At 43.5% G+C, this 12,132-nt stretch overlaps 1 protein-coding gene across 4 annotated transcripts in view; it reads right to left on the reverse strand.

The window, feature by feature from the left end:
- Positions 1–12,132, reverse strand: part of ZFAT (zinc finger and AT-hook domain containing) — a 254,220-nt gene that overhangs the window by 26,681 nt on the left and 215,407 nt on the right. For all 4 annotated transcript variants that reach the window (XM_060116135.1, XM_060116136.1, XM_060116134.1 and 1 more), the window contains 2 exons: positions 7,814–7,932; positions 1,328–1,454 (listed from right to left, as the gene is read on the reverse strand). In XM_060116135.1, coding sequence (XP_059972118.1) covers positions 1,328–1,454; positions 7,814–7,932 — 246 coding nt within the window. The remainder of the gene's footprint in view (positions 1–1,327; positions 1,455–7,813; positions 7,933–12,132) is intronic.

The raw sequence follows: 12,132 nt of genomic DNA on the forward strand, positions 1-12,132 counted from the left end.
ATCAGGGGGGCGACTAGGAAGCTCTGTGGGAAAGCCAGGTGGGCTCCCGGGAGATGACACACCATCTGAATACTGAAGACGAAGACGTGTTCGCCAGAAAAAGTGCTGTGTGGGGAGGGGAACAGACCAGGCCCCAGAGGGCACAGGAGTGGGTGAGAAACACAGCTCACGCCGAGAACAGCAGAGTCTGGCCCAGGAGGGCACAGCTCCAAGGTGGCCAGAGATGCGAGCAGGGAGGCCAGGGCCCAGAGCAGGTGGCCCAAATGCCGAGCTGCAGAGTCTGCAGTGCTTCCTAAGAGCCAGGAGGAGATGCCGGGGGCCTGAAGGAGGGAGGGAGGGAGCGCTGGTGGGGGATGAAGACGGACAGGCTGTCCTGGCAGGGCTTGAGCAATCGCTGAAGTCACTGGACATGAGGAAGGAAACACACTGAGACATGGCGTCAGCTCTGGGAACCGCACCAAAAGCCGGCACCTTGACGCCCCATCTGCAGAGCCTGCTTCTCCCACAGGCTGCAGAGCCGTCTCCCGAATCCCCCGGTAAGCACAGCACCGGCAATGAATCTTCCCCAAAGCGACTGGCCCAAAGGGGTTTTCTGCGCACCCTTCTTACAACCTGGGGTTTAGGGATGTAAGAGCTGGATGAAATGGCAATTTCCTGTCTCCTATCACCAGCTGACTTCACTTAATGCCTCCTCTAATCCCACTTGCTTGATGTCTGTCCCCCCAATACACAGAGGGCTGTGGTATATTATATTAACTCATACTCCTTTCCTGTTTTGAAAAGAGCATCAAGAAAATGTTTTCTAAGCACAATGCCTCAGCTACCACTAGGCTGGCACAGTGGTCTGTTTTTTCAAATTGATCGAACATTTGAAACTGATGACATTTGACATAAAAATCCTGACTTGGGGCTTTTCAGAAGAACTGGGAAGTGCACAGTCCCAACAAGAAGTCAGGAGACCTCGATTCCAAGACCAGCTCCAACACCCAACCAGTGGATGATCCTCAGCCCACCGTTTACAAGGAGGCAATCTTCCGCATCTGTGAAGTGAGGACAGTAGGACCTGCTTCTCCCTGTTCTGAGCGGTGATCATATGTGTGGACATCCGGCAACCCTGTTAGGTGGCACCACCTTGGCCGGGGCCCTGTTCTAGAACACTGCAGGAGAGCTCTACCTCCAAGCCTGATAATGGGACCGCTCCAGTGGTCAGAATGCAGTGGAAGGAGATCAACTGGCGGACATAATTCATCCGTAAAGTCATTCATTCAGCGTGTCTATCAAAGACGAGTTCTAAGGTGTCAGAGGGAGGCGGGGGGCACGCTCTCACCACTCTCTGAGGTGTATCTCAGGTCCTGGAGGGCAGCCACCGCTGCCTGTGTGCCCTGGACATCCTCTTCGGCTTCGGTGATATGCAGGTACTGGGTGGAGGGCTCCTCCGGAGTTTCTGTTGCTGGCTAAAAAAAACCACAGTATCATCCATGTGACCTTCTAGAAGATCACCGATTACCCAGAAGTCCCAGGATAATGGATTAAGACAAAACAAATGCACATAAGCAACGCTTTTGCAGCAGCTCATTAAGCAGGCGCCCCTGAGAAATCAGTGCTCCAGTACAAACCTACTTCCCAAAGACAAAACTTCTCTTTACAAGTGCGGAGACTTTTTAAAACCAGCGTCAGTGGAAAGCTGCCTGCAACACATTCTTGCCGTAGGGAACGGAGTATGCTGTTCATAACTAGGGATGACACACGCTCAGAGGTTCTCGTGTGTGCTCTTATGCTGTCCCTCTGCTCTTTCCATGGCCACCAACACTGCCCTTATCTCCCCTGTGCCCGGGCCTCCTGCCGTGAGGCCGAGAGGAAGGCACAGCAGTGGTGACGGTAATCACATAACACTCAGCAAGCTTCGAGCACGGGTCCCGGCACAGAGCAAGATCTCAGCAAATCTTAGCTACTCATGCTGCTCTGATTTTTATAGGAAGGATATGAGAAATACAACTGACGGGAGAAAATATATCTGTGCAAAATCAGGACCCATGAGAGTAGGAGAAGCTAAAGAGACATTCACGGGTATCTTATACCTAAGGAGAGAAGAGGTGGGATGGAATTTTCACAAGAACTAGATATTGATAATCACCTCCTTCTGGAACTGCAAGGCAGGAAACATGAATGCCACCAATAAAGAACAAAAAGGAGATTTTACATACAATTTATAGGAGCCAAAGTGATCACGCTCTATAAGCACTTATCAGTTACTCACACAGGTTCAGGATAGAATGTGATTATTCTTTTACAGCCAAGTGGTCAAGTTCATTTAGGCATTTCCAGCCTGACATTTAGTAGACACCCAATACATGTCTGATGAATGCATAAATGAACAAACAGAAGCACATTTCCTTTTAAGTACCATTAAGCAACATAGTGGCCAACACTGATTGGATCCGAGGAATGGCTTAGCCTGTGATGAACGGGATGGGCATGGACTGGCTTCCCCGCTTTGGGGTACTCTTTGTAATAACCATCTGTGGGAAGGACAGCGCTTTACAGGGCATTCCTGGGAGGCTGGCGACAGCACAGCTGCTGTTAACAGGCGGCTTGTCGTCACACGGGGACCCCCCCCGCCCAGCTTCTTAGCTGCTCTACTGTCGCACTTCTGGAGTCTAGTGCGTGGCTTGGTGTCAACTAGTTTTATGGAGTCACAGTTCTGCTGAAGGCGTCAGGATCTGTAAGGAGGCGAGACCTCCAGAGGAGAGCGCCATGACTGCGCTAATGAAAGCACCAACTGGCCAGGAGAGATGGTGCTCCACAGCAGGAACCGGCATTCCAATGTCTATGTGTAACAGAGAGCAAATCCTTGCAAGTGTGAACTTGAAACACCAGAGGACTGACTGTTTCCCACAGATGAGGATGTGACGTGGATGCTGGTGACACCACCACCTCCAATAACCATGGCAGCTGCCATTTACTGTAGGCCTACTGGGGACTAGACAGTAACCCCAGCGTTTTATAGACAGTGCTTTAACATACTCCTTAAATTTTCTTATAGAAAATGTCAAACATACACAAGACAGAGAGGTGAACCTCCACGTACACATCACCCAACCTCAAAAATCATCAGCTCATGGCCAGTCCTGTTTTGCCTATCTCCCCATGCACTCCACACAACTGTCCTTTGATTTTGAAGCAAATGTGGATGTCATGTCAATTTATCTATCAATAGTTTAGAACGTATCTGTAAAAGGTAAAACTCCTTCCAACCATAACTACAACACCACCGTCACACTCAAAACACTTAACAGTAGTTCCTTAATACCTTCACATATCTAAATGGTGTTCTAATTTCCCCAATTACCTCATTTTTTTCACAACTTGTTCTACAAATCATATTTAAGTAAGTTATTGAAATCCATATATTAGAACTGACTGATAAAAGTCTCATAAGACTTGCATTTATAGGCTCTCCCTCCACTCTTTCTCCCCTGCTTATAGTTTTGTTGGGAAAAGTGGTCGTTTGCCTTCAGAGTTTCCAACAGTCTGGCTTTTGCTGACTGCACCAACATGGAAACATTGAATATGTTCCCTTGTCCACTGTATTTCCTGCAAACTGGAAGTCAGACGCAGAAGCTTAATTAGGTATCAGTTCCCTTTTTGGCAGGAAGGCTCCATGGGTAACATAGTGTATTTCCATCAGGAGACACTCTATGTCTGAGTGTCTCTGTTTTTGCCGCGTTGGCAGGAGACTGATGGTCATCGCTTAGACATGACATCAGTGGAGGGTTGCAAAATGGCAATACTGTAAATCTTCATTTGTTAGCTGGAATACTTCTATAAAAAGAAACGTCTCTCCACAAACATTCGGTTACTCTGAGATATAGTTTACTTAGATGAGGTAGAAAAACTGTTTGATTCCGAGCCTTTATTTACCAAAACAGAGTTTTATTTATCAAAATAGAGTTGATTCCCTAATATCCTACAAAGGTGACTAAGGATTTTTCTCCCAGTGCCATTATAAACTCATGGATTTAAACACACTTGATGTGCTTCACTCCAGTCTGTAGACACTAACAACAGCCTTGGAGTAACAATATCAATCCTACCACTGACAGTGGAATAACTGAAAACAGTATGTTTTTTTTGCAGTTCTTTTTGCCCTTAGGTTATATCCCACTAGGGAGGAACAATCAAATTTCTATCTTAAAGTCTCTTGAAATAGTCCTTCTCTGTGTAGTTCTGCCATCATTTTGATATATAGTTCAGATACTTTATTTCATTCTATTCTCAATTTTTAGGGTTAGGGTTTGCTTTTTTAAGTGTACTTTTGTTTTTTTTTATTACGTAAGAAATGTATTTCTTATATTTATATCAGAGTTTCAGAGTCAAGTCTGCACAGTGGGTCTGCTAAGACAAGTTTAGCTTCTCTCCTACCCTCTCCATCTTGTTATCTCCCTGCCTTTTCTACCTATGCTTTCCTCCCTTTTTATAACTTTTATTTTGAAATAATTTTAGATTTACAAAAGAGTTCCAAAAAAAATACAGAGACTTCCCACATGCCCTTCATACCACTTCCCCTAATGCTGACATCTGCTGTAACCATGGTACAATGATCGAACCAAGATATCAACATTGGTACAATATCAGATTCCACTGGCTTTTCCACTGGCTTTTCCTTTTTCTGTTCCAGGATCCAATCCAGGACCCCACAGTGCATTGAGCGGCCACAACTCCAAAGTCTCCTCCAACCTCTGACAGTTCTTCAGACACTCCTGAAGAGAACTGGTCAGGCATCTGACCATCCACATCGTCATATCGTTTGGATATATCGGATGGTCTCCCATGATTAGGTGGAGGCTGAGGATTTTTTGAAGAGCACCACGAGGTGACTGCCCTTCTGATCACATCATATCAGGGGGCATGTGAAGTCACTACATCTTACTACTGAGGATGCTGACCTTGATCATGTGGTTAAGGTGGTGTCTGCCAGGCGTCTCCACTGTGAAGTTACTACTTTTCCCTCTATAATTAATAATTATTTAGGGGGAGATATTTTGAGGCTACATAAGTACTGTATTTCTCCTTAAACTTCTGTCTACTAATTCTAGCATTCATCAATGGATCTTGCCTGCTGCAATTATTACTGTGGTGTTCTCATGGTGATTTTCTATTTCCCTCATTCTTTCTATATTTATTAATCAGAATTCTTCTGTGGGGAAGAACTGTTCCTTCTCCACCATTTATTCAATCATTTATTTATGTCAGTATGAATGCATAGATATTTATTCTATTCTTTCAGTTTTAGTCCAATACCATCATGATTTACTTTGTTACTCAAATTGTTCTAGCTCTGGGTCATTAGGAACTCTTTGGGTTGTCTCCTGTGTCCTTTTGGCATGCCTCCATCTTATTTTTGTGGAGCACGTTGTTACTTTCTAGTACTGCAAAATGCTCCAGGATCAACTTAGATAATTTCTGCCTCAGCCCTGGAATCAACCACTTTTCAAAGGGACCCTGGTTCCTTTTGTTGGAGAATCCTGAGAAACCAAGATCTGGATTCTAGGTGTGCTCATTACCAGCGGGGTGTCACTGCTTCTAGGCCCTCTAAGCACAAAAAGCTAAGAAATACATGTATGTATACTAACCACGTACACACATATATCTGGAATTATTTCTACATCAATCTATTGATGTACACACACACACACAAAATCTATCTACATATTATATATAACAGTGCTGCAATAAATAGCCTTGTGCAGACACCTTTCCTCATTTTTGTCAGCATCACTTTGGGATAATTTTCTAACGGTGGGATCGTCTAGTTAATGGAAAAAGAAACACATATGTAATTTTAGTAGATACTGCTAAATTCCCCTTCATAAAGGTCACATCGTTTTGCATTCCCACCAGCAATGCATGAGAGTGCATATTTCCCTTCAGCCTCTCCAGCAGAGATGATGTCAAAACTTCTGGATTCTTGCCAGTCTACTAGGTAAGAAATTCTATCTCTGTCAAGTTTTACTCACATTTATTATGTGGGAGGTTGATCGTGCTTTCAGATATTCAAGGTCATTTGCATTTCTTTTTCTATGAACCTTTCTTATCTCTCGTCCACTGGGTTGTCGATCCTTTTCATCAGTATTTCTAGAAGCCTTTTATAATGTAAAGATATTCACCCTTTTTTCTATGATATGACTGAAAATATTTTTTTATCATTTGCCCCTCTACTTCTTGAGTTCTTTTACATAGTAGTTTTAAAATTTTTTTATGTGGTCAATTTTTTTTCAGTCTTTTCCCTAATTGAATCTGGATTTTGAGTTACAGTTAGGAAAGTTCTCCACACTCCCAATTTATAAATGAATTCACTTATGTTTTCTTCTCGTATTTGTAAAATATCTCTTTTTTTTAAAATCTCTGTTCCTTTGCTTTAGGTTCTCTCTATAGATAACTCATTGATTATTGTATATTGATGTTTTAATCTGCTGCTTATTGTGTGTAGTAGATTTTCACTTATTCTTTCAGATTTTCAAAAACATAATCCTGTGTCTACAGAGATACTTTATTTCTTCTCTTCCGATTCTTATGTCTCTATTTACTCTGCCTTTGTCCAACACACCAGCTGAGGCCTCCCACGTGATGCTAAAAAACAGAGCCCCTGGGGCACCCTCATCCTGTTCCCAACTCTAACAAGAAACCCCCTAGTCTAGGATGCCAGCTTTTGGGCTGAAACACATACATTTTGCTTTTCATCTTAAAGATGTATTCATCAAATTCTACTTTATTGACTGTTTTTAATCAATGGATGCTGAATTTTGTCAAATTTTCAGATGCCTTTTCTGCATCTATGAAGATGATCATTTCATTTTTCTCCCTAGTTCTCTCATTATGATGGGTTACATGGACACATTAACACATTCCCTCCTACTGGACAACCCTTCCCCTGAATTCTGGAATACTCCTCACATTGTCATGATGTATTATTGTTTTTCATGGGGTATTGGATTTGTTTCAAAGCCATTATTCTTAACTGGAGTAAGCCCACTGGATACCCTAATGCCCTAGAAAGTTCTCAGGAAGTGGTTCTCAATTGGGAGTGATTTTGACTCCTGGGGCACACTGGCAATGCCTGTGATAGTCTGGTTTTCACAGCTGGGTATGTGAATGGATCCTAGTGAGTAGAGGTCAGTGATACTACGAAACATTCTAAAATGTACAGCACAGCCCTCTACCACAAAGAATTATCCGGGCCATAACTTTAGCAGGACTCAGTTTGAGAAACTCTGCCTAAGGTAAACTGCAATTTGGTGTGACCCCTGGTACTTGAAAAGAGAAACAACTACTGGCTTTTAAAATACAGCTACTGGTTTTTATATAGTTCAGTCAGGAAACTGGTTCCAACACCTGAGGGGAAAACAAAGGTGACGGGTAGAAGCACATGCCTCCGGTGGAAGGAGAGGGGGGCCTAGAAGCAGCAAATGGGCCCTGCCCTGCCCTCTGGGTGAGGACTGCCAATATATGCCCTGTGTGCATTCTGCTTTCAGATGCAACTTCTGAAACTCTGAATTCATGATAACAGAAGTGAAAATATCAACGAGTCCAACACAGACGTTCACAAACCAGTCTAAACGCAACCCAGAGTAAGAAGTCACATGTATGGCCTGGCTCTCACCCCGTGGTACCCCTCAGATATGAGACAGGGTTTGAAAAGATTTCCAAGTTTCCCAACCAGAAAACCCACGGCTCTGAGGAACAGCACTGGGCTTGCCTGGTTTGTCATCTGCGTTTAGGAAAGTCACAATCGATACCATGCTTTAAAAAGTACCTCCCACTTGGGATCTCCTTCGTTCTCCACCAGCTTCAGGCCATGCTTGTTCTTCAAGTGCCTGTTGAACTCCCATTTGGTGCCATAAACGAAGCTGCACACAGGACACTTCAAACAACCTGAAAGCACAGACACAGGTAAAAAGAGGCATTCACAACACATGAATTCTGCCTTCCATTCAAATGCTTCAGATCTAAGGAATGTATTTTTTTGTCTCCAGTACGTACTTTCAATCCAAGCTTACCTTAATATTAAACAGAATAGCAAGAGTATATGTGTTTTTCAGGGCAAAGGTTTAAAACTTAATGCATTTCTTTTCGTTTATTAAATGAGAATTTGCAGTGAACCTAACACACACGTAATATTTTAGGTGCCAGAGAGAATTAAGAAGAGTAACATAATTCCCTTGGCCAAATGGCTGAACAGCTTAAATGATTTTTTCATGTTTTTATTCGAAAATAACAAATAATTTGGAAAGCAAAAAACAACTGAAGGACAATGGGTGCTTTTCTCAAATCTCCTTCGTCCTAAAACACTAAGACCAAGGGCCAGATTCTGAGTCTCCTTCACATCAGAAGCGGAGCCAGTGATATAAATTCCCATATGAATATCCTTCTAAAGGACAAATCAAAAAGCTGGTCACATCCTGAAATGTCACTATTTATTTAATTCATTAAATCTTACACATGTTCCAGGAAGTATCTGGATGCTTTCATTAAGAGAATATAAAACTCTAGGATAAAAAAAGAAAAACCAAAAAAACTGACACACAAAGTCACACAAAGACTATCTTTCTAAAATTATATCAGAAGCAGCAACTAAATTAGGAGCTGGACAAAAATCACTTATTTATTTGTCTGTTTATATGAAGTAGAGTTGATTTACAATGTCGTGTTAGTTTCAGGTGTACAGCAAAGTGATTTAACAGTTGTGCTTCCAGAAGCAAACTCTAGCCCCTTAGGAGGCTAACTGTAGTCCCGGCATCAGGCCTCCAAATCTACCAGACATTTAAGAGGCCAGAGTCAGGCTAAGTGCCGGCACCCTCAGGTGTGCACCCTGAGCTGGCCGGGGCAGTGAGATGGGACCACCAGGCACCTAACTGGTCTCCTCGCAGCCACTGTTTGTCTGCTCTACACCCAGCACACAAATAAAAACTCTTAAAAACTCAAACAGAATCACATCTCACATAGGTGTAAGACCCTCTACTGTCTTCCCATCACACCCAGAATAAAACCCCAGCTCCTTGCTGTGGCCTGTGACCCCAGTGGCCTGGTCCCTGCCTGCCTCTCCAGGCTTGTCCCCCGCCCCCACCCCCATCCTCACCTTTCTCTGTCTTTTGCATTCCCCAAGCTCCTTCTCTTCTCAGGACACCTGCTGTTGTTGTCAGTCTGTCTGCTGACCCGGCCCCCTGTCTCCGCTGGACCTGCTGTGCTTCCCTGTGCCCTCCCAGTGTCAGTATTTATTTCTTGCTCACTGGGGCGCTAAGGAGGGAGGGAGAGGAATTCTGTCCTCATGACAAGGTGTCTTAACAAATTATATAAGAACTAGACAAACCTCATCGTACGCATCACCTAATCTAAGCATCTCCTAGATGCAGCTGGGATGTACTAGCTCTCCTGAATCAATTCCATGTCAGTGATTCTCAGAGAGCACCGTTCTGTAACCGGGGCTTCCTGTCTATCACCTGAGGTGGTGGGCAATTCCCCAGAAAGTCATGAGAAGGAACGGAAGCCAACCCAGATGGCCGACAGCACAGCCCCTTAAACTTTCGGCCTCCCACGCCGGGAGGGCGCAGGAGAGCACAGCAGGTCCAACAGAGACAGGGACCAGAGTCAGCGCAAAGACTGGCAACAGACACCAATTCTGAACTTCCAGAACATTCTACAGAAAAGGCAGCTCAAACAGATGCTTGTTTTCTGAAACTCAAGTACACTGCACTCTTTTTTTTAGGCAAAATCAAATGGGCTTGTTCTTTCTTGCCCAGAGGATAATTAAACTTACTTTTTAACCTTCTGTGTTATTGCTTATTAATCATCTAAAATGAAATATTTTCCTACAATCATCTTTTAAAACCCTCCAAGGTACGAGAACCACTACCTTTTCTTTTGGTTAAGCTCACATTGCTTCTATAAAGACTTAATAGGAGGCAATGAACACAAGCAAACTACCTAAGGTTAAATTTAGGCTTTAAAATGAAATTGAAGGTTCCTTCTGGGCTATTCTTTAACAGAAACTAATTTAGGGAGAAAAACATCCTTATATTATGTTTCAATTGAAATTAATATGAGAATGCCTCCACATTAATTAAAACGTCCACCTTTGCCATGGTGGCTTTAATTAAAGAACAACAAATGGAAATATGTAATCTAGACTGAAGGTGTAACTATGCCAGTTAATTGACATTAAAGCTGAGAAACATTAATTTCCATTTCAATTCATTAAATGCTTAGGCCACACTCAGTAAAGGTCACAGGGAGGCCTGGTGAATTTTCTTGCAGCATTGATAGTAAGTGTGCACCACAAAACCCTAAACATCCCCCCACCGCCCAAGTCGCAAATTCCTCCTGAGGAAAGACAAACCAGGCCAAAGGATAGAATTTCAGGAGCAATTTTAAAATTCCATCATGGAGCCCTTTGTTCTTTTTGGAATGCAGTATATTCTGGAGGAATTTTGAGCATTAAACTATTTGCACTCCTTTGCAGTGGCTGACATTATGGAAAATTCAATTTCATTCTCAATAATATAACTCCCAGAATGGCATGGGACACTGGGTTGGACAGTCAGAAGACCTGAATTTGGCACTTGCTCACGTGACTCAGGACCACTTCCTTAAATTCTCTGGGTCTTGGTTTTCTCTTCTACCAAGGTAAAAATGCTAAAGCTTATATCCTTATAAAAGGCAGCGAAGTCAGCAGAACAATGGCCCCCCAAAGATATTCACATCCTAATCCCTGCAACATGTGACTATGCGACCTCCCATGGCAAAAGAGATCTCAGAGGTAGGATTCACGTAAGGATTTTGAGATGGGGGACTATTCCGGACTATCTGGATGGGCCTAATGTAATCACAAGGGTTCTTCTAAGAAGGGAGTGGGAGAGCAGACCCCAGTGACGTAACCTGAGAAAGACTGCTTGCTTTGGAGGAAGGGACATGAGCCAAGGAATGTGGGCAGCGTCTAGAAGCTGGAAAAGGCAAGAAAACAGATCCTCCCCTAGAGACCCCAGAAGGAATACAGACTTGTTAGCAAACTTGACTTCAGCCTGTGAGACCCATCTTGGGACTCCTGACCTTCAGAATATGGTAAGATAATAAATCCGTGTTGCTTTAAACTACCACCAAGTTTGTGGTCATTTATTACAGCAGCAATAAGAAACTAATACAGGCCCTCAAGGGTAACTGGACCAAAAGCAGCTTAATCAACAAAGGAAAGTGGATACAGAGTAATTTGATTTTATTAACAAGTGAAATACGAAATCGGACTTGGGAAATACTGCAGAGGAAAAACAAAGTGCATTTGACTATAAGCCAGGCTGACGTTCCAAACCCCAGTGAGGAATTGGTAAACGGAGCTTAAGCAAGGTCTCCCCCATCCCTCCTGGTCCGCTCACACACTCCTCAAAATCCTGGGATCTGAGATCCAGCCTACCCGTGGTGAGAAGCCAGACTCTGAATCAGGACCCCGGTCTGGCTTGACCACCGGCTCACTTTGTGGCCGGGGCCAGTCCTTTTCCCTCCCTACGCTTCCTCATTTTAAAATGGAAATGATGACGCCAACCCCACAGGGCTTCGTGAGAGAGAAGATAGTATATAAAATAACAACCAACAACACGGCGTAGCATCACAGCACTGGAAGCACCTGCCAATAATGTATGGGATCTAGGCCCTAATAAAAACAATTTTAAAATAAAAAGGTCCAAAAGTCAAATAAAGGACTTTGGGTTAACTGATAGTTTCTGGATTTTCTTCTATACTATTTTCCCTGAATCTGGTGTGAACGTACATCTAAGGTACGGATGTACACATATTTACACTTTTCTAATACAATTGTTCAAAATAACGCAAAGATTTTAGCAGATGCCACAAGACTAAGCCTTCTCCTGGTCCTCTTCCTCACATCTTTTCTTATCTTAATTACCTACCCTTGCTCAGTGATCCCCTAAAACGGGGAGCCTGAGTTAAGGCACACCACCCAGGAGAAGCAGCTGACTTTCCTCCTGTGAGCAACATGGGGCCTGTTAAGAGGAAGGTGTACCTTCTGTTAGAGGATCAGAACACGGAGGAGCTGCCCAGCCTCTGTCTCCAACCCAGACAGGAAGG

Source organism: Mesoplodon densirostris, chromosome 13 (assembly GCF_025265405.1).
Source record: "Mesoplodon densirostris isolate mMesDen1 chromosome 13, mMesDen1 primary haplotype, whole genome shotgun sequence".
In the NCBI taxonomy this organism is placed as follows: Eukaryota; Metazoa; Chordata; class Mammalia; order Artiodactyla; family Ziphiidae; genus Mesoplodon; species Mesoplodon densirostris.